This window comes from Schistocerca serialis, unplaced genomic scaffold, assembly GCF_023864345.2.
Source record: "Schistocerca serialis cubense isolate TAMUIC-IGC-003099 unplaced genomic scaffold, iqSchSeri2.2 HiC_scaffold_1370, whole genome shotgun sequence".
In the NCBI taxonomy this organism is placed as follows: Eukaryota; Metazoa; Arthropoda; class Insecta; order Orthoptera; family Acrididae; genus Schistocerca; species Schistocerca serialis.
The window spans coordinates 7298591-7322069 of NW_026047592.1; the positions used below are offsets into that span (position 1 = coordinate 7298591).

The 23479-nt window shown below is 36.8% G+C and overlaps 1 protein-coding gene across 8 annotated transcripts in view; it reads left to right on the forward strand.

The window, feature by feature from the left end:
• The first annotated feature begins 6336 nt into the window (after positions 1–6336).
• Positions 6337–23479, forward strand: part of LOC126441770 (uncharacterized) — a 51682-nt gene continuing 34539 nt past the window's right edge. For 4 of the 8 annotated variants that reach the window (XR_007581504.1, XR_007581505.1, XR_007581502.1 and 1 more), the window contains exons 1-3: positions 6337–6557; positions 6642–9120; positions 18596–18731. Coding sequence is in view for 1 of the 8 variants with exons in the window: in XM_050090690.1 (XP_049946647.1) it covers positions 9617–9795; positions 18596–18731 (315 nt within the window). In the remaining 7 variants the exon portion in view is untranslated. Of the gene's footprint in view, positions 6558–6641; positions 9121–9221; positions 9796–18595; positions 18732–23479 lie in introns of those variants that run through there. The other 4 variants (XR_007581506.1, XR_007581507.1, XR_007581508.1 and 1 more) reach the window with 2 other exon arrangements.

Below are 23479 nucleotides of genomic sequence, written 5' to 3' on the forward strand. Positions count from 1 at the left end.
ACATCTACCATAACAAATATGTAACAGTAACCACCTTTACTCTTTGGTAACATTCCATATAAGTCCACTGCGATAAGATCTAAAGGTTTTTCCGGAATAATGTTTTGCATCTCTCCACCACATCTTTGATTGCTCACTTTAAATCTCTGCCATTTGTCACAGGTTGCCAATTCTTTTCTTACCTTCTTTCCAATATTGTAAAAATAAACATTTTCTTGTATCTTTTGAATACACTTCTGTATCCCACAATGACCAAAACTTTCATGTATGTAAATGATCAGCTTATCAGCATCTGCCTCTGGCCAACACAGTTTCCAATTATCAGAATCTACATCTGTTCTCCGAAATAAAATCCCCTTATGCAATTTGTAAAATTTATCAAGTTTCTCATACCCCTTCTTGCCTAAACATTCTTTGATTAATTTCCAACTCTGATCTAAATTTTGATTTTTTCTAATTTTGTTACACATAGCTCTAATTGTTTTTTCATTTTCCACCCCTTTCAAGTATCTAATTTTAAATTGCTTTTCCTCCTCTTGTTCAAAAATCTCCCTTTCTCCCCCAATTGGTAACCTTGAAAGTGAATCAGCTACTACATTCTCAGAACCTTTTATGTGTTTGATTTCAAAGTCAAACTGTTGCAGTAAAATTGCCCATCTGGTCAATCTACTGTGGTATAATTTGCACTCTTGTAAGTAACTCAAAGCTTTGTGATCCGAAAATACTATGGTTTTATGTCCAACAAGGTAAATTCTAAATTTTGTAAAAGCCCAATGAATTGCCAAAAGTTCCTTCTCTGTGACTGTATAATTTTTCTCACGCTTGAGCAACATTCTGCTTGAAAATGCTATGGTACAATGTATCTTAACTCCATTCTCTACTCTTTCTTGAAATAACTCTGCTCCAAGCCCATAATTACAGCTATCCGTGTTCAAACAAAATGGTAAATTAAAATCTGGTCTGTGTAATAAGTGTTGCTTCCTCAACTCTTGCTTAATTTTATCAAACTCTTCCTGACAACTTTTATACCAAACCCAAACAGTGTTTTTCTTAAGTAATTGACTTAAACATGGTGCATTCAGACTCTGATCACTTATATGTTTTCGGTAATAACTGCATAACCCAAAGAACGACTTTAATTGTTTTTTAGTCTTACGAATAGGAATTTCTGAAATTGCTTTAATTTTTTCTGGATCTGCCAAAATTCCCTTGTCTGTGACAATATGACACAAAAATTTTAATTCAGAAACTGCAAATTTACATTTCTCTAATTTCAATGTCATCCCCCCTTTTCTAAGTTTTTCACAAACTGACTTCAAAATCAAAAAATGTTCCTCCCAATTTTGCCCTGTAACCAAAATGTCATCTACATAAATTATCGGTTTAGACGCAAGTTCTTGCCCCAGTACATGATCCAAAGCTCTTATAAATTCAGAAACAGAAGAATTTAACCCAAATGGCACAACACAATATTGGTAACTCTTACCATTGTACAAGAAAGCAGTATATTTTCTAGGATTAACCGAAAGTGGTACCTGATGAAAACCCAAAGTTAGATCCAAACTTGACATATATTTTAAATCTGTAAATTTATAGAGTAACTCATCAATATTTTCAGGATGGTCTGTCTGTCTGAACAAAATTTTGTTTAAGTGTGTAGAGTCCAAAACCAATGTTACTCCACCATCTTTTTTCGAAACTACTACTAGAGGATTATTATATGCACTGATACTCCTTTCCATTATATTACATCCTTCCATCTTTTTCAGCTCTTTCTCAACAGCAGGTCTTTTTGATATTGCAATACTGTATGGTTTTATGAAAAATGGTTCATGAGGTTTTACCTGAAGCTCACACTGATAACCCTTTACCCTTCCAGGTATGTCACTGAAAACATCACTGTATTCCCACAGCAGATTTTCTAACTGTTGTTTTTGCTCCCCAGATAAATTTTGTGTTTCTGAAATTTTCAAATTTACTAAATTCCCAAATTCAACTTCATCAGTATCAAATCTATGAGTTTCAATATTCTCCAATCTATTTTCTTTTAGTAAATTGATACTGTCAAAATTTCCATTACTCCGATCACCAAGTGTGTTCACAAAATTTGTCTGAATGTATTCCCTTTCACTAGTTTCTACAAAAGTTATTTTCCAACCCAATCAAATGCTGTATTTACTTCTACTATCCAATTCATACCCAAAAGAAAATCCTCATTAAATTCCTGAATTACAAAACATCCATGTGTGAACAACTTGCCTTCAATTAAAAATGTCACTAAAGCCTGGCTTTTTACCAATTTACTGCTCTTCCCAGTAGCACCTTTTATCTTTACCCCAACAACTGGCATTTCAACATAATCTTTCCCCACTTTCAATTTCTTGCTTAACCTTTCAGATATTCCCGAGATCTCGCTTCCAGTATCAATTAAACATTTACCAATCCATGACCCAATTTGAACTTTTATATAAGGACTGCAAAATTTTCTCAGAACCTGTATCCTCATGTAATAAATCACTTTCAATTTCCCCAAACCTATACTTATCAGAATCATATGGCATATCATTACATGTATTAATTGTCACAGTTATAAAATTTGCACAAGAGACAAAAGTGTCATGAGTACTCTCTATTATCTCAAATAGCCAAGAATTTTCATACAAATCACATTGTATACTATTGAAGTACTTATCCTTCAGCTTTTCAAAAATAAAATATCTCATCTTTTTCCACCACTCAGGACATACAGTTTCACATACATTAATAAGCATCTTTCTAAAGTTCTTGTCAAAAGAAATAGTTTCACTGTTCAGCCATATATTCATAAGAAATGTGTGTGTATCATTAGTATCTGTAAAAGTTTCACTTAGGTTACAAGATATACATGTGTCATCGTTATTTGTGTAGTCAGATTCTTTACCAACAACATCAAAATTCACACTTTCACATACATCCAGCTTGTGAGCTTTATTCATCCTGGTAACATCCCTGGGAATTTCTATAATATTCTCACTATTTAATCCATTTTCAACCATGTGTATACCCAACTCCCTATTTAAACTAATGAAATACCTTTCCTCAACATCATCATCAATACCATTACCATCATTATCAACTTTATCAACAACATCATTATCATTACACATATTCAGGTCATACACATTCAAATTATTCCCCAAAATATTATTTCCCCTTTCTAAAATTACCAGATCAATTTCACCAACATTTTCATTCTCACAGCATGCATTCTCTCTTTCATTCACACACATCTCTGAACTACTACAAATTACATCATCTGACAAAGTGTTGTTCTTTTCTGCCCGAGTGTAAAACTCTGTTAAATTAAATGAATCACAATTACTTTTATCTACTGTATGTTCTTGTGTACTGAAAATTTTATCTTTATCAATATTATTTTCCTCTTGAAATTTTTTCAATAAGTAACAACTAATAACCTCATGTGATAGCTTAGGTTTGGAACTGTCATGTTTGGGTTTATGATAGTCACATCCATTGGTCCTTTCATCATGCTCACCTTCTGCCTCAACCTTGCGGACCTTCAAGGGGGCGTCTACTAGTTTATTATTTCTGGTTCCTGTATGAACTGCTGATTGTGGTTCTGCCAATGTCTCTGATCAACATTTCTGATCCCATTCCTATGCCAAACATTACCTGATTGTTGGTAGTTCCTATTGCACTGACCTCTATAAAAATTTCTGTGATTTTGATCCCTAAAGTGTTCTCTATTTTGTTGATTATTAATGTGAAAATGTTGTTCTTCTTTTGGATAAAAATTATGGTCCTTCTTTTCAAAATTGTTATATCCCCCTGAATTTTGACTGACGCCATGATAATTGTTTTGTTCCCTTTTTTGAAAGTTGTCATTTCCCCAATTTTGACCATTACCTTTCTGAGTAAACCCACTGTGTGTTCGTGTTGTTACCCTATCTAACTTGTCAATATAATTGAGAAACTGCTCTACATTACTATCAGGACAATGAACTAAACTCAACTGCATTGCTGATGGCAATCTTCTCTTTAAGGTATCAATTTTGATCAAGTCATCCAAAGGTTTTGTTAAATGAATAAGTTTTTGAAGTTCACTTTTGCAAAATTGTTTCATGCTCCCATCTGATTCTCTATAGTTTCGCCCATTCAAAAATTCACTTTTGATTCTAGTTTGTTTAAGACCATCCCAAAATTTTTCCAGAGTTACAATCTGGTTTGCCCAAGTCAAAGCTTCCCCTTCCAAGAATTTTTTCACAAATTTAATTTTTATTTCATCTGGTGAGTGAGGTAAAAAACAATCCTTACAATACAGCATAAAATCAACGGGATGTAAGGATCCATCTACCGAAAAGTGCTTCAATGGAATATTAGATACAAGATTACATGTGTTGACATTGTAATTTTTGCTTTGAAATTCAATGCTAAAACTTTCAATTTTTTCGCTAAGTTCTTTGACAGATGTTTTGTTTTCTAAATCATTGCATTCTACTTTTTCTTCTAGAGTAACCAAACGATTGTCAGTTTTTTGTTCTACATTTTTTACTAAAACTTTTGGGAAATACGGAAGCGTCCGATCCCACCCGTCAGCTTTGACCCATGACGTCACAAATATGGCGGAAACAAAAACAAACACAGAAGCCTAATGACACTAACGGGACAAGCGCGGGAAATGGGGTGTTTTCGGTGGGGGGCAAACTAAATATAAACAAATTTAGACGCCTTGCGTACCTACAACGTGTAAGTGAAGACAGCCATGCATGAATACCGACCCACCTCCCCAGGGGTCGTAACCCCTGCAACCCATAGAAGATAAAAGGTGCTTCAGTAGCTGATTAGTGTTTTTTGTCTTTTTAAAAAAAAAAAAATCTCACGGGATAGAACGAACAGATCAAAGATAAATATAATAAACTAAAACAGAAACTCGAGGAAACAGATAATTAAAATAAGTAATAAGTGTTTTTAAATTTAAAAAAATCTTACGAGATAGAACGAACAGATCAGAAAAGTAAATAAAATAAGATAAAACGGAACTGGAGACAGCCACACTCAAACCAAACTCCGCGCCGTCATGACGTCACACACAACACCCTTACGTCACGGGTCAAAGCCGACGCGTTGGATCGGACGCTTCTGTCGACCCAACTTTTTGTATTCTCATCCAAATTTTTAATATCCCCTTTTATCTCATTAAAACCCATTAAATTTCGTTCCCTATCTACCAGTAACTCATTTTGTACAGTATTAATTTCACCGCTCAATTTAGCATCAATTTCATTTACTTTTGCTTCCACAGATTCAATTTTTTCCTCAACACTGCCAACTCTGTTCGAAAGCTCACCCACTTGGGTATTGACTGCTTGGACTTGCAACAAAATGTTATCAATTTTTTCATCCCAGTAAGTCTCATTGTCGTCAACTGATTGTTTAATTTCTTTCGTAAAATTTACAAGAAAACTTTTGAAATCAAATTTATCGGTTCTTTCTCTTTCATTTGACCTGTCCTGATGTTCGAAGTCTATTAAATTACTACTTTCTACTTTAGGCACAATACTCTCGAAAATCTCATAAGTCATTGTGAAGAACAAAAATTTATACACAACAATATAAAACAAGATAAAAATATTGTTTTAACAAAATACGAGGGTTTCGTGACTTATCTGGAACACTCTTCTACTGTTGCAGAACCACGTTTTCCATCCATGTGATTGTTGACCAAAATTCTTGAAGTACTTTCTTCTGTCGAAAATTAATTTTTTGCCGAAACATTTCTTCTCCAAAACTTTTACTTCCCGATGAACACAAACACTGCAACACACATTCTGAAGAAACTGGTATTAACACACAAAACTGTTCTTCCTCGTAGCACTGTTGAAAATCTCGTGAACGCAATATCCCGGCTACAGTCCCCAGTTGAAATATGGCATCCCGGCTAAGAGACAAGTTGAAAATATGATCACTATCTTGCCATATTTCGTGACAGTACCTTTTCCGTTAGACGTTTGCAAGGCGATATTAGTCTTGGCTTCAGTTGTCTAAGTATGATTCCACAATGCATCGTTGTCGGCTGCAGAAAAGACGTGGTTCAACGTGTTTCTCTCATTTTGGTGTTTCAAATACAGTTTCTTCAAATGTAGTTTCTTCTTTTTAGTTAATACAAAAATAATAGTAACATAATGACGGCGACCTTCTCATTGTTCTTCCGTCAAAACACACCACGACAATAGTCAAAGACGACTCCAACGTCAAAGATATTTTACACAATTCACAAGTTTTCACTTGTAATCAGCCTCTTTGCTATTCTTCGATACATCACAGTCTAATATAACAGTCGCGACACTTCGCCTCGATTTTGTTGCCAGCAGCGCCCCAAGAGGCTGGTAGGTTACACTGTGAATTCGGCGCGATCGTGAAAGAGAATAGTGGTTGTTTATTTTGATTTATACAATGGCTTTTACTGGCGGGAGCGTTTGTAGCGCAATACATTGCACCAACAACAGGAAGAAGACACCACAGCTGTCTTTTTTTAGGTTTCATAAGGATCCTGAGAGGTATATACCATCATGTTACTAAACTGTATCGTCAGGATTCACTTGCAAACTATATGTGTATAAATGATGAATGTTTCGTTTTAGGAGCAGAAAATGGCTTGTTAATAGCAGGCGAGAAGACCTCATTAAGAAAGAACCAGTGTACCTGTATAATAATATTAGGTTTTGTTCGCTACATTTCGAACAAAACCTGTTCATGAACGCAGACAACAACAAACTCGTGTGGAATGCAGTACCCACACTGTTTGACATTCCAAATAAGCCACCTCAGCTGACGATGAAGAGGAAACTGCCACAAAGATTCGACAGTCAATCTAAAGCAGTAAAACAGTCCTATGACACAGAAGCAGCCGGTTCAACTCTGCATGTATCAGTGCCAGATTCGTGTGAATTGTCAACACAGACTTGCTTTGACGATGAAGTGGTTAGATTAAGTGCAGCTGTTCGTGTCTTACAAAAGCGTGTGAAGTGTCAGAATGTGCAAATCGCTAGACTTCGACCGAAACTATTACGGGACAAGGAAAGTGCCTACAGACAGCGACAGAAACTGTATCAGAAGGAGCAAGTGAACAAGGACAAACGAATGTTAAAGACCATAGGATCCCCATATTTAAAAAAAGTGCCCTTGACTTGTTGTTAAGCCAGATTAGCATGCCATTGAAAGAGAAACGTGCTGCAAGATGGAAAGACGAAAATAAGCTGTTTGCTCTAAATTTATTATATTACAGCACTCAGGCATACAGGTTTTTGTCAGAATGTTTTATGCTTCCATCAGTGCGTAGGGCTACATTACAAAGGTATGTGGAAGGCATACAAATAAAATGTGGGATAAGTGACAATATATTCCATCTTTTAAAGCAAAAGGTGCAACATTTTTCTTATAATGATAAACTTGTGAACATGTCATTGGATGAAATGTCTCTAATGGCAAATTTGACATATGAGGCACAGCTAAAATTGCGAACAGTGTGTTGGTGATAATGATTAGTGGCATTTTTTCTTGTTTCAAACAACCATTGCTGTACTGTTTTTGTAAAGGAACAGTGGGAGCTATGCATTCGACTGCTATATTTTATGAAGTAGTCAAGAGACTTAAGGAAATTGGCTTGGTTGTAAAGACCTGTGTGACTGATCAGGGTTCAAATTTTGTGGACTGGAGAAAGAGACGGAATTACACAAGTCAATCCAAGTTTGGTATATGAGGAGCAGAAGATCTATTTCTTCTATGATACCCCACATTTGTTTAAGAACATCAGAAACAACCTATTTAGGTATGACATAATTCATACATCAAATGATGGTTTGGTTGGTACTGCTTCTTGGAAGGACATTTCTCAGCTCTATTCAAATGACTTGCACAGGAAATACAAGTTAGCTCCGAAGCTGACTAAAAAAGCTGTCGAACTGCCAGCTTTTTCAAAAATGAAAGTGGGTATTGCAGTTTGTGTGTTAAGCCACACAGTGGCAGCTGGTATTGACACACTTGTATTTTGTGGTAGTATGCCATTATCTGCAACTGGCACTTCAGACTTTTGTCAGAAAGTTAATGACATTTTTGATTTCTTTAATACATACAGTGTGAAAGGGCCTGTGCATCTAAGGAACTGTATTAGGAGTGATTCAGAGCATCTGGATGTTCTACATGTGATGAAGCCATGGATTCACTCTTGGAAATTTGTAGGCTCTGATGGAAAAGATTACTTCCTGAGGATAAAATGTGTAAAGGGGCTTCTAAGCAATATATGTGCTTTGGAAATGCTTGCTGCCGAGGTACTGACTGGAACAAAATTGTACTTATTCTCACGTAAAATTAACCAAGACACATTGGAAAACTTTTTTTCAACTATGAGGCAGAGAGGTGGTTTTTGCAGCAACCCATCTCCAAGGCAGTTTTGTGCTGCATTTAACAACTGTACAGTAAGCAAACTGATAAATTCTTCTAATGTGGGAAGCAGTAATTGTGAAGGAATTGACTGGGATCAGGCAATACTGGACATGAAATCTGCTCAAACATTAAAGGTCTCACAGTTGTTATGCAGTAGTGATACAAGTTCTGCAACAAAGCTACCAAATGTGGAAGTTCCAGCAGACCTTGGAGAACAATACAGTATGAGATATGTGTTTGGTTACATATTGAAGAAACTTTTTTCTTTACATAATTGTGTCAAGTGCAGGAATCTACTTGTAGACAACAGCCAGGACTTAGATGCAAATGACAAATTTTATTGCCATTTCAAAAGTTACGAAGACAATTTTGAAGCTTGGTTATTTGCAGTGAAAATATTTGTTTATTTTTGAGGGATTGTGAAAATCAGATGGCTTCAGTTTTTGATGAACATTCTCACAAGAAAAACTGTGGTGAATTATATGTAAACTTGTTGATGGCTGTCCCAAGTTTTCCCCCTGGATGTTGTGAAGAAACTAAGCTGCTGTTAATCAAGATATTTGTTAAAGTGAGACTCGTTTACCGGCTCAAATATTGGAATCAAGACTTAGTTTCTAACAACAAGAAAGCAAATAAGAAACTGAAGAAGTTGGCTCATTTGGGCTGCTGATTTCTTTGGTATGTATTTCGTTCACTTCTGTTCTTAGTCACTTAATTTTCCTTGCTTCTTTCGTGCGATGACATTATTTTGTCAGCACCTTGTGCACTGACTGATTGATTGAAAATTATTCAAATATTTGGTTTTTCTTGAAATGTAGTGTAATCAGCTCATTATAATGTTTTTAGCATATTTCTCCCACTATTTTGCAGTTGCTTGTCCCACTTAGAATAATATAAAGATGAAGGTCGTACTTGTGGCAACAGGCGAAAATGACAAACGCAGTAGGCCTACAGAACGATAAACAAGCTGTCGGTCATTTTTGCATGTAGAGGTACATGTCTGTGCTTCCTACATGTGAAACTGTGTGTTTATATTCTTTTGATATCAACGTGGTAAGCTGCAATTCTGTCCAATGTCACAAGTGTTTCTTCACGAATGTGTTGTAGCTTGCCACTCTATTCATGATTTTTGTCCTTACTTGCACTTTTTTTAGAATCATTTTTAGAAACATATATGCCTTCTGGTACCACACAAACCCTTGGAGCCAAGAAAATAACTCAAATAATTCGGAAATTAAGTAGGAAATGGATGCAAACAAACATTATGCTTACGACGCGTCTGACGTTCACCTTACCTGCCACTTGGAGCGCTAGTGTCGCTCCATCTGTCAAACGGCAACAATTTTTACAGCAGTGAGTGTCGCGACTGTTATATTAGACTGTGGATACATTTTCTAATAGTAATCAATATGCTTTTACTCTCAAAAACAGAAGTAAATTAACATATAATAAGACAAATTATAATAAATTCTGACAAAAATGTAAGAAAACATTTACAATTCGGTATCGACAAATACGGTAAAAAAATAACATCTCCCAGATCCATTACAAGGTCTTGGTAGCATAACTATGACTGTGTAGCTAATATCTAACCCCAGAAAGCACCAAGCTGGTATTCTGAGGGGGTGTGGAATCTGAGAAACAACCAGTATTCAAGAATATTGCTATCAAAAAGATGTTTTTGGGAGTTAATTTGACAAACTTAACCACGATAGCCTCATGATACTTATTCAAGAAAGTGGACTAAGCAATAAATGCTTGTGTGTGAAAAAATAAACGTGTTTGGAGTTCAGTGAACAACATGAGCCATAGGTAGCCTATATGAAGTGTGATGTCATATGGCATCTAGGATATTTTGTTTGTTTCAGTAAAATATTTTGAGTGTGTGTTTTGATCATAATATGAAGTTTATTTTTTGTGGCTGGTAGCTTAGACTGTATTGTTTGCTAGGTGTACTTTAAGTCTAGGCCTACTGGAGATGGTGTTCGACTGGGGGAATGCTTGTGGCATACAAGATGTATATATGTGTTCATTTACATTGACAGGCTGATCTGTAGACTAGTGTAAACATATATCTAGGATAGGTTGGGTTGGTAGGTCATTTCATAGATACATTTAAGTACCTATGTGAGGCTCCATTTTCGAATTGTGGTCTGGTATTTTCAATTTTTTAATATATTTGAAGGACTAATAGAAAGAACATCCTGGGCCCAAAACTACCTTTTCTCACAGAGATCCTGGTAGTCTCTAGCATTTTATTTCACTAACATTTTCGTGTTATTAGTTAGGTGAGCAGTTGATCAGTTCTGTGTCTTATATCTCCACCACGTTAAGGGTGTTGTCGTTCATAAGCTTGGTATCACATTTTTAACTAATCCTGTTTTTGGCATTTCAAAGATTGATTTGGACACAACAGTTCATAACCAGTTCTTTGTCTTGCCTTTCTCCAACCAGTCAGTTATAGAGAGGTCTGTGGTTTAACATGAACCCTAAAAACAGTGCAGTTTTTATATTAACATATTGTTGCCAGAGGTTAAAGAGTTATAAATGACAGAAGAAAGGGGTTGTGACATTTTGAAAACTTAAAGTAAGTGCAATTTTAGGGTATGCCTTCTTGGTCACTGTCCACGTTCTCAGACTAACATGTAAAAATCTTTTTATGTACTGTGATATCATGTCTTAGAGTTCAAGTTTGTTGTCTAGATAACAATAGGGGGAACAATCTTACACGTGAGGTGACATCAGTGCAAGAATCCAAATATTAAACAATGAAGTTATTAAGGAATTGTTTTATAAAGAAACAGTATGGCTGGTCACTACTGATAGTCAAGGAAGCAAGATCCCAGGAGGCCCTACTGCTGATTAACACTTTTAAAAGTGAAACACTAATCTTATTTTTCAGAACTATTCATTCTTGTCCTCACATCCTGTCTGTCTGCGTGAGGTAGGAACTAAGTTAAGGGGCCATTAGAAGTGTTCTATTCCACCTGTCTCCTTTGACCCATGACATAATGGTGTTGTGTGTGTGTTTTTGAATTGGTTTGTGTTTGTTGAGTTTAACATGTGATATTGGGTTCATTATCACTATGGTAACATGGTGGGTTTATTTGAGTCTGGGTAGCCAGTGCTGCAATGTGGATTTGGAAATCTTCATTTTTCAGTGATGGTTTTTTATGTGTGTGGCATTTTGTTAGGTTTGATTAGTTTTGTGTGTGTGTGTGTGTGTGTGTGTGTGTGTGTGTGTGTGTGTGTGTACTGGTAGCGGCGGCCAACCTAGGTGATTTTGTTGCATGCTTTTGTTGGTAATAAACTTTTATTTTGGTTTTAATCTGTAGTAATTCTGATGTTCTGTCTGTTTTACATTTATCGTACTTTGGTTGGTTTTAATTGATCTGGTGTATATACAGGTTTTTGTGTTTTCGAGTTGTTGAAGGTTTGGGTTTTTGTGGTGTTATTTGAGTTATGTTGGTGTGTGAAGTTTACATTGTTTTCATTATTATTATTATTGCTGGTAGGTATTGAGAGCTGCATTTGAGCTACATAGGTCAAGGGAAATGTCTGATTCCACTCTTCGGGTTGTAGCTATTGGTTCCTTGGTATCTGGGCTTCCTTTCAGCTGTATTGGTTCCTTGCTATCTGGGCTTCCTTTCAGCTGTATAGGTCGAGGGAAACATCTGATTCTGCTTTTCGTGGCACTTATGCAGTCTAGGGAGTACATGCGCTGATCACGAGAAAAGTACCTATTTTTGAAGGAAACACGTATTTCTGAAGATATAAGCATATATATGCGCTGAATACCAAAAATTTTTTTATTTCAAAACTTGAGTGTTACAGTCATATCTGACGCGCTCTTCACCAAAAAAGTACTTATTTTTCATTTGGATGCAAAGAAAAAATCAGTTAACTGTCTCAAAAATTTTTTTTGTATCAAAAATGACATATTGCATATGTATGCACGGATTTTAATTTTTATTTCCCCCCCCCCCCCCTCTCTCTCTCTCTCTCTCTCTCTCTCTCTCTCTCTCTCTCTCTCTCTCTTTCTCTTCAAGAAAGGTGGAATTAATAACAAAATTGTGGAATGGATTTTCCCCAAAACGTTGACGCCAGAGAAATTCCGCCATGTAGTTATTCAGCATAGCACAGTGAGTTCTGAAAGGCCTTATAGGATTTTTTTCTTTAGCTTTTTGCCAGACTGACTCCATGTGATTTGTGGTTGCGTTTGTAAAGGGATCGAGAAAATAAAGCGAATGATTAACAGCCAGATTATTGTAGCCCAAGTTACCTATGGTGTTGTAAGTTGCCACAAATCAGAAACTGCTGTGGTTCCAGTAGCAAAACATACTGTTGCAAAATTGGCAGCAAATGGGTAGCATCACGTTGTGGCACAGCAACCATAAAGCTTTGCTTCGTCTCAACGTCATAACCACCAAAGACCCATTGCTCTTGCACCTATGACTTCGATGGTGCTGACGAAGCAGCTCTCGTCTATTTCAACAGTATGGCCAGGGCCGCCCAAAAGTATTGGCTCAATTAAGAAATATTCATGGCAGATATCTCTACAAAATTGGCACCAATCGACCACAGTGTGCTCGCTGCCAATTTTGAGCTCCCTCATTAAAAACTTTTGCCTATTGCGTTCGAAAACCCACATGTAAGACAGTTGCAAAATTTTAGAAATGTCTAAATGACTGTCAGCAAAAAATGACATTTTCTTGATTGAACATTTCTTTCTACAGTCCCTGCCAATGGAGCAGCTCCAAATTTCGCCATCTTTCCCTGTAGTTTTCTCCAGCTTCATCTCGTTGTATCCAACACAATACCCATTTTCACACACCATATCGTTCTTCGTAAGACCTTGTTGCCTAGCCCATTGTATTGAGCTTTGGGTGTTCTCCATAACATGGTATAAATCTTCCATTACAAAGTCGCTCAAATCTGGAAAATTTCTCGCCATTTTGGCACACGCAGTAATATACGATACTTCAAAATGGACAGCCACAACAGAAAAATATAGGTTGTTGGTCGCACTGATCAAGATGCATAACTGTGAGCAACAGGGACATATACCATATGCAACAATATGCAAAGCCAACAATAGCTATCATGGTAAGGATGTATGAAACTGTAAGCATTACCAATGGCTAAAGAACTCTGTGAAGAAATATATTAAAATGTCTGCAGCATATTGGCATAGCAACATGAATAACCTGGTGAAAGCAGGCAGTTAATTAATCTTTTTTCCCCCCCACCTCCATATGAAAATACGTACTTTTTTGGTATTCCATGCATATATATGCTTATTTCTTCAGAAATATGTGTTTGCTTCAAAAATAGGTATTTTTCTCATGATCAGCGCATGTACCCCCTAAACTGCGTAAGTGCCATTTTCGTTATTGCAGATGATGGTTTTTTGGTATTGTGGGCTTGGTTTGAGCTATATAGGTCGAGTGAACGGTATGATTCCTGCTGGCTTTGTGGCTGTAGCATTATGTCGTAGGTTGAGACTTTTTTAGGGGTGATGTGATGTGATGTTTTGTATTGTTAAAATTAGGTTGTCCTTGCCCTAGACCCCCTATTTCCCGCGGTTGTTCTGTAGTTTCATTTTATCATTGAAGTAAGATTACTTTCACTGTTTCTATTTTCCTGCAGGTTTGTTGGCATGTGTACATAGTGACAATATTGTCGACATTTTGTATACTCTGGATTTAGGCGTTTCTGTCATATAGATGACGTCATGGGTCAAAGCAGATGGGTTAAATCGGATGCTTCCCTAATGCCGAGTTCCGAAGGTTTAATTGGATCTACTGACACTGCCTTTGACTGGTAGCATGCTACTGATGATGTGGTGTGTGTGATATCCATGCACAAAACTTCCACACAAACACATGGGTTGTTTCACAATGCCGTAATTAGTTTCAACCAGTCAGTGGTAGTCTTCAGACGAAAGGCATATGCTGAAGCTGATGGTAGACAGAGATCTGTTTCTGTTGTGTTCAATGTTGTTGAGAACAGAATGGAAACCAGTATGTGCCTTTACCCTAAAGGCGTTAGCTGGCTTGTCAAAATTGGATACAGCATTGTGAAATGCTTGTGAGATTATGTCAAAAAATATATAAAAGAATTTTAGATCCCTTACCTCTAAAACAGTATGTCATTTTTTTTTCCATATTTATATTGCTTCTGCATTATTTTTAAATGCAAGTTGGGGAGCCTATGATTGTTTCGTTATGAGAATAGATAAAATTGTCGTTGCAGTGTGTGGCTGATTTCGATGAGTGATTTATGTCCAGCATTTTGATGATGTGATAGGTGAAAGCAGACAGTTGGTATTGATAAAAATCAAAATTTCTGTTATGTAAGCTAGGACTAGTGGGCCAGGGAAAAAAGTAACCAGTCGCTCGGTCATTTCAGAAAAAAATTGATATTTGCTGGATGAATTCCCGAATGTTTAATGGGTTTAAAGACATTTTTAAAAAAATTTTATTCTCAACATTTAGAAACAGTGGCTATTTTTTGCTTTTACAGGCATCTGTTTTTTAAAAATTATTCAGTACTGAGTTGCCCCAGAAATTTCAAATAAGAATCATTAACTGGACTATAAATTAAAAACCATGATAACCATGATGAATGTATTCCTTAATATAGGCCCTACTTTTAATGGCTCAAACTTGTTGATTGCAAGCTAAAAAAGCTCATTCTTTAAACTATTTAATTGGATAGATAAAAATTCTACTCATCAAGCAGCGGCAGAACACATACATAAAAGACAGCTGTAATTGGCAAGCTTTTGGAGCCAGTGGCTCCTTCTTCAGGCAGAAGGGTGGAAGGGGAAGTAATCGAGTGAAGGAGGAAGACTGGAGAGGTCTAGGAAAAGGGGTAGATATTGGTTAAGTCACCCAGAACCGCTGGTCAGAGGAGACTTACCATACGGGATGAGAAGGAAAGACATTACTTACGGTAAGTCTCCTCTGACCCGCTGTTCTGGGTGACTTTCCCGATATCTACCAATTTTCCTAGACCTCTCCAGTTCTCTTCCTTCACCCCTCTTCCGTCTTTTATGTGCGAGTTCTGCTGCCACTTGGTGAGTAGATTTTTTATCTACCCTAATTGTATTTTTCCAAAGTAAGAGTATTTTCTCAGCCTTAATATTTATTGTGCTATTACACTATACAGTATAACTACTTCTTATAGTGAGAAGCTTACACAAAATGTACACTATTTTAAAAAATTGATTTTTTGAATTTTTTCATTCTTTGACCTACAATATCTTTGTAAGGAGAGCAGATAAAAGTCTGAAAATTACACACTTAATGGATCTTCATGATATCAAACTTAAATTGGAAGTAACAAACAGAAAATATTGTGGGGAAGGGTAGTCAAAGACTGCAATTTATTGGCAGTACTAAGGAGATTGCCTACACTACGCTTGTCCGTCCTCTTTTAGAATTCTGCTGCGCGGTGTGGGATCCTTGCCACAGAGGACTGACAGAGTACATTGAAAAAGTTCAAAGAAGGGCAGCACATTTTGTATTATTGCGAAATATGAGAGAGAGTGTCACAGAAATGATAATGGATTTGGGCTGGACATCATTAAAAGAAAGGCATTTTTTGTTGCAACAGAATCTTCTCATAAAATTCCAATCACCAACTTTCTCCTCTGAATGTGAAAATATTTTGTTGACACTGACCTACATAGGGAGAAACGATCACCACGATAGAATAAGGGAAATCAGAGCTCGAACGGAAAGATATAGGTGTGTTCCTTCTTTCTGCGCTCTATACGAGATTGGAATAATAGAGAACTGCGAAGGTGGTTCGATGAACCCTCTGCTAGGCACTTAAATGTGATTTGCAGAGTATCCATGTAGATGTAGACAAGCCTGTACAAATTTGTGTGTTGTCATCCCCCTTCCACCAACATCTGTTCACTCACACTTAGTTAATAATGAGCCCTTGAAGTGTGCAGTTGAACAATGGAGTCTCAAAATAACGAGAATAGTTTTTCTAAGTGTTGGTTACTAACCTTGAAAACTCAATAGTGTGTCATTTAATTGCCAAAGTCAGGATAAATTTCTGAAGGACAAAAGCAAACCTTGTCAGTTGATGAATGTATAGTTATTGCTGACTTTTCTGAAAACTATTCCTTTGTTGTTCAAGGGAAATACAAGGGCACCACTGGGTAAACAAACAGGCCACAGTTTGTCCATTTATGTTCTGTTATAAAGATCCAGATAAACTAGAGTCATAGTTTTTGTGTTGCAAATGATTACTTTGAGCACAAAGCTACAGCAGTGCATGCTTTTCACCTGCAGTTAACAAACTACGTAAAACAGCACGACAGTTCCATAAACAAACTGATGAACTTTTCTGATGGTGCTGCAAGCCAATATAAAAGCAAACAAATATTAATATCTCCTTTCTCAAAGAAAAAAGACCGTTGGCTCGGTGCAGAATAGCACTTTTTTGCATCATGCCCTTGGAAGAGTGAGTGTGATGGCATAAAGGGTACAACAAAGTGAGCTGTCACAAAAGCTAGTCTGCAACGGACCTATGAGAACCAAATCTGGACACGTCAAGAAATGTTCAAATTCTGTATAAAGAATGGGTAAAAGGGATTACGTATGTTTCATTAAATGTGAGGAAATACTAGAACTCTATGCCAATGTCTTGGAGGAAAGATTCAAAACTTGTCAGAAGATTAAAGGCACCTGATCTTTTCATTGTTTTATACCTTAGTCATACAACTTGCTCAACTGTAAGTTCACATCAACATCCTCTGATAGTGAACGTCATCACTGTGGAAAACTTGTACCACTGACACTTCAAAGGAAGGACATAGTGGCTTGTGTCTATGGCGAACAGTGGTGGATTGCCAAAGTTGGTAACATTGCTCGTCAAAACCAAGATGTGGATGTTACATTTTACCAGCACCAAGAACCCCGTTTAAAAAATTTGAAAAGGATCAATTCGAGAGGCCCGTTAAAAATCATTAAAGGAGTTGTCTTCTCCCCTGGAATTTATGACTGTGACTAGGCGATCATTTAACCCTGTGCCCAACATGAGTGAAGAAATATCTCTGTTGTTCAATAAACAACATAGTAAAAACAAATAAGTTGAAAACGGGATAATGTAATGAATTGTATCATTTTTTAAAGAGTTATCCTAGATATTTTTAAGTTATGTAATTTATACACTGTTTCCATCAGCCCAGATATTGCAAACAGTAAGAAACATATTTTTGACTCATATTTGAAATTTTTTTTGTCCATGGAATCTCAAGGTTGAAATTTATACAGAAGTTTGATATCATAAAGGTCTATTAAATGTGTAATTTTCAGATTTATATCTGGTCCATTAACAAAGATTTGCAGACCAAAGAATGAAAAAATTCAAAACATTTGTTTTTAAAGTGTTTTTAAGTATAAGCTTGTCATAATTGTTTCTCTAAAAAAAAAAAAAAGGTATCTGTACTGAGTAGTGTAATACCACAAAATGTATTAAGGCTAAGAAACTACTCTTTGGAAAGATAGTATTAAAAATGGGTTTTTTAAATTTACAACCAACAACTTTGAGACATTAAAAGTGTATTCCCTAATACATTCAGCAGGGTGATCATGGTTTTAATTTATAGTCCAGTGTCTGCTGAAATAAATACCTCTTATATGAAAGGTCTGGGGCAATCCATTACCGAATAATTTAAAAAACCACAGACACTTATAAAAGTGTAAGAATGCTTGCAGCCTGAAACAAAAATGGCTGCTCTTTCTAAACGATAACCAATAAATGTTTTTAAAAAATATTTTTGAGTCCACCAAACATGAAGGAATTCACCCAGCGAATTCTTTCTACGAAAATGCAGTTGTCTCTCTTTGTAATTTTATGGCTTTCTCAAGTATGTTTCCCTTTGGATACAATTAATTGATAGTTTTATGGTTTGGATGGTGTACGATCTTCCACAGAATGCTTGTATTTACTTAATAGGCACACGTTTCAAAATCCAAATATTAGATCATTATTTCTCTGAAGGAAACATTTTTTCCAGTATAAATCCTAGAGGCAGAATTGTATTGTTTACATTGTGACTGCACCACTACTCTTCTCTCACCTGTTGTATATAAATATTTCTGGAATAATTTTAACACCTGTTTAACAGGACACTAATGACAGCAGCAGAGAAGCTTGCCGCTGTTCCTGATGTGGATATCGACCCAGAGGGAACATTTAAGTATGTTCTAATACATGTCTTTGGTCCAGAGGGTCCTGATGGCAAAGAACCGAGCAAATTAGTGGTCAGTAACTGGTAAACTAATATTTGGTCAACTTTGTGATACATTATTATTTGAGAGACAGTCGTTTGCATCATTTTTCAATTTTCTCAGTTGAATTTTTCTTTTGATGTCGGTGACTTGCAATGGGGAATTGTAGCCTAAGGTTGGTTGTTATCTGCATAACATAGTGTTTCAGTGTTTACTGTTAAATTGGAAGTGAGATGGTGGATGGCGATACAACTGAAAACACACAAAAGATTTTCACTGAAACACTGTTGAACTACAGTTATGGCCCTGTGTGCTATGGTATCTTTGCCAGATAGTGTTGACAGAGGATATGAAAAAGCATTCAAAGAAGAGCAACTTATGTTGTTTTATTGCTAAGAAGGGGGAGTGCGCCATGGACATGCAGGGTGTATACGACCCAGAAGATCCGGGGAAAAACCCGGGAAATTTTTCATTGTTTTTGTTTTCAGTTAAATTTTTGTAATTTTGATTGGTAAGAACCAATACTCTAACAAAGGATATTACTGTGTCTCAATACTGCAGCAATAAAACATGAACAAGAGAAAAAACGAAAATAAAACTTAAATTTCAAGGGAAATGCACCATATACAGCAACAAAACGGTGCTCATACAAGTGTACGCCAACAGTAAAATGTGTCAAAGGCTTTAGGAAGACTGTGCAATGCTTTGTAACAGCAATTTGCCTCCGCTGAGCGTGACGTCACAACTGTTTACATTAAATTCATTTTAACAGTTACGAGCTCGATCATGCACATGCACAGTTGAGTAGTACCTTCTCCCGCTTCTGGCTACAGAAATTGTTGGCTGTGTAAGCAGTCGCAGCAAGCAGCTAGATGCTACCGGGAAAAATTTTACTGGAGCGCCCAAGCTGCCAGATTTATACATGCGCAGGAGGTCCAAATCTAGGGAAGGGGGGGGGGCAAATTCATATTCTTGAGGGGGGGGGGGGGGAGGAAACCTTGTTTCACAAAGCGACTCGCATCCAGCGCACGTTAGTTTGTTAGTTTATTGATTATTCATATTACTTTGAAACTCATCCCTGTCGGTTTTTGAACATTTTTAACACATTCTAGTTGATTTTGAATGAATCGCAAGTTGATTTGTGAATGCGTGCGTAGTGTACATGTTTCCTCTGTCAGTGGAATCTGACAGAGCTGAGCGAAGTAAGGCTGAACGGATGAATGCCAACCGCTGTCTGATTGTGTGGTTGATTGTGTTTGCGAATGATGAGCGTTGTTGTAATTACTAGCGGAATCCATAGATTCAGACTACAGGAGTGGAAATAAACGAATAACAGGTAAGAATGATTACGTATTACCTTCTCGGTGTATACAAGAAAATGAAATTTTGACAAAAAATTTTTGGGCAGATCGCTATACTAGTAAGGGCGAGTTGTGCAGTCCACAGCTAGCAGCTACTTTAGGTTCTGTTCTGGAAGAAGCACGGAAAACGTGTTGTACGACCATGTAACAATGCCTAACCGGAAAATAATCACGGGATAGCTAAACCGGTGATTCTGGTAGAGTTAATGAAGTTAACCTGCAAATAAGCTTTGGCATTGGCAGGAATAGTTACAGAATTAGTGATAACAAGACTGTTTGTTAGAATGATGAAGGAGAAGAAATGGGGGCATCACACAAATTATGGAACAATATGACGATTCCAAGTTCGTATAAAAATTTCATACTACTACTTTTCGATCTCGTGCTTGAGAAACTGGAGTGTATGAATGAAGTGTGAAACTATTTCCTAACGTAAAGCTTTTTGCTTGTAGTTGGCCTAATAGGCATTTGATATGGGTACTTTGTGAATTATTTTCTGTCCTTACAAAAAAGACCGTTTGTGCCAAAACAGTCTCATTTATTTTGTGTGTATTACAATTGTTGTAGTATTAGAAAGGCCTATTTTGTTTTATCTAGCAGACAGTGACAAAATAGATGTAATCAGATCAGGAAACAACACCAGTCTTGGGTCCTATTTGTATTAACAGCTTTTTCAGTATTAGACAACGACATTTCGACTTTTCGTGTAGCAAAATGTTTGACGAACTTTGATGAGGTAATAGATTCTTTCACAGAAGGAAAGCACTCCATGTAAAGCTGTACCAAGATTAGAGGGTAAAAAATTCTAGGAGCTAAGGATTGAAGAAACATGTATTGTCTTGCTTGTCTCATGTCTTTACTGGGTTTATGTATCCTATATTTAATTTTATGTCACACAAAGCAGCAAGTTGTGAGCTGATAGGGAACAAAGAGTGCAGATTTTCTGAAGAGTTCTTTCTTTTAAAAAAAAAAGAGGGACAGAATGTCAAACCGGCCAACTGTAAACAGGAGACCTGAATATGGTTTGATGGCATCCATTACAAAATATACACATTTCAATTCCACAGAGCGAAAAATTTCCTCGAACACACATGTTGCATGCATCAGACCCTTCAGAAAGACGTGCACTACAAAATGAACTTAAAGGACGGGTATACACTCGCGCACACACACACACACACACATATCCATCAACACATATACAGACACAAGCAGACATATTACACGTTTTTTCGAAATTTTCCCGAATTTGTCCGTCCTTTAACGTGTTTTAGCAGCAACACAACCACCTAATCTTTATGCACATTGCTGTCTCAACTTAACCTACACTTTTTCGCCTGTTTTCATACCAGATCTCCAGTTGCTTTCTAGTTCACCTGTATCTCTACCCATATATTTTTATCTTTCATTTTCATTTCAACCTCATGTTACACTTTCCACCTTCTAATACCATGTCACCCTCACAACACCCCCACAAAAAATGGTCTTTAAATATGTCTGCTTGTGTCTGTATATGTGTGGATGGATGTGTGTGTGTGCGCGAGTGTATACCCGTCCTTTTTTCCCCCTGAGGTAAGTCTTTCCGCTCCAGGGATTGGAATGACTCCTTACCCTCTCCCTTAAAACCCACATCCTTTCGTCTTTCCCTCTCCTTCCCTCTTTCCTGATGAGGCAACAGTTTGTTGCGAAAGCTTGAATTTTGTGTGTATGTTTGTGTTTGTTTGTGTGTCTGTCGACCTGCCAGCACTTTCATTTGGTAAGTCACATCATCCATAAAATTTTTTTTTTAACGTCCTATCTCAAACGCTCGAGGGGATGGCGGGGTATTGCCCCGGTTCGGAAATTTTAGAGATCCGGGACTGATGCGCAGAACCGTCTGAATTACAGTTGGGAAGTGGGTAGTCTCCACGTGACCCATTTTTACATTTAGTGTTTTTGCTGTTTCCTCTTCATTTACTGCTCCCACGTCAAATGAAGACAAAACAGATTTCTGTGGCCGGGAGCTATCAAGTGAATTAAAATACATTCACATAATTATGGAAGGCTAAACTGTGTTATTAGTTGCAGATTTTATTTTATTTCCATCTTTCTGACAGTCAAGCATTAATTGCCTTTTAGAACAATGAAGTTATTTTTGTTGGTTTGCCAAAGAAATTTTCTTTCATTAATCTTTTCCACTAAGGCAGACAATATATTTGAGACAAAGTGTTTAATTCCACACACTGTGTTTGCTGCATTTCAAGTGCACATTTTCAACTTCTAGCACATTTGGCATTACGCCATAATAAAGAACCAAACATGAGACAGGCCAGTACTGGTACTCGAAGAAAATTTACATCCCAAAAACCACATAGAAAAGCTTAATAACAGGTCGTGGGATTCTGGACATACAAATTTGCACTTTAAATGTGAACATTTTAGTATGGGCCATGAAATTCCGATTCTCTTGGAGTATCCTCTGATGTCTTGTTTCTTACATAATGTAATATCTTTTATTGTTTCACACGTACGAACATGCGGGCTCCCTACGACATCGTAGCTGCGCTTGCGCAGTGATGCCTGTCATCTGGCGCTCTCTGGCAACTGCAGAAACGAACCTATTTCTAACAGGTCGTGGGAAAATATTTCGAATGGTGGGTTGAAAATCGTTACCATCAATGTACCATTCTAGCAGTTACACCAGAACTATGTGAGGTAATGTACGATGAATTTCTTAAATCACAAAGTGTTTGACTCTCATTTAAAAATCAACTCTTTGATGATGAGCCATTTAGATGAATTTTGAGCCTGGAAGATCAGACATTTATGTCGTTATTAAAAATTTTACTGGCACCTTTGTGTGATACATCTTAAATTGTAATACGCGCATAAAAGACCAACATTTTATGTGAAAGCTTAGCTTCTCTTGCAGCGTATTAATCTGATAGACCAATATTATATGTGAAGGCTTTGCGTTTCGTTTAGCAACTCTATTTACATTAATTTGAACCATTAACTTTTTCTGTTTGTGTGTTCGCGCTACTTAACAGTGATGTTGCTGTTGGTTGACTGCATCACGTGTCCTAAGCTCTGAATACCTGCTGTGATCGGCTGGCGAAATCGCATGAAATGAGCTATGACTAACTTACAAAAGCACATCCCAATCTCAATTTCAATGCTTTGGAAAGTAACATGCGGTGTTTGGTGGAATTCGAGTTTATACTTTCCTAATACAAAAATATACAGCATACATGTTGCTGCACATCAAAGATCTTTCCAAAATGCGTGGTTTTTTTTTTTTTCTCCTAAAGCGCCAGGAAATTCTACGCCCGTGTATAAAACCATAATCAACGGACTTACAAGTTATACAGTTCCAAGAGAAAATATACCGTCAGTTAACAGGGAAAAAGTATGTTTTCACTTGGGAGAAAGTGTATTTTT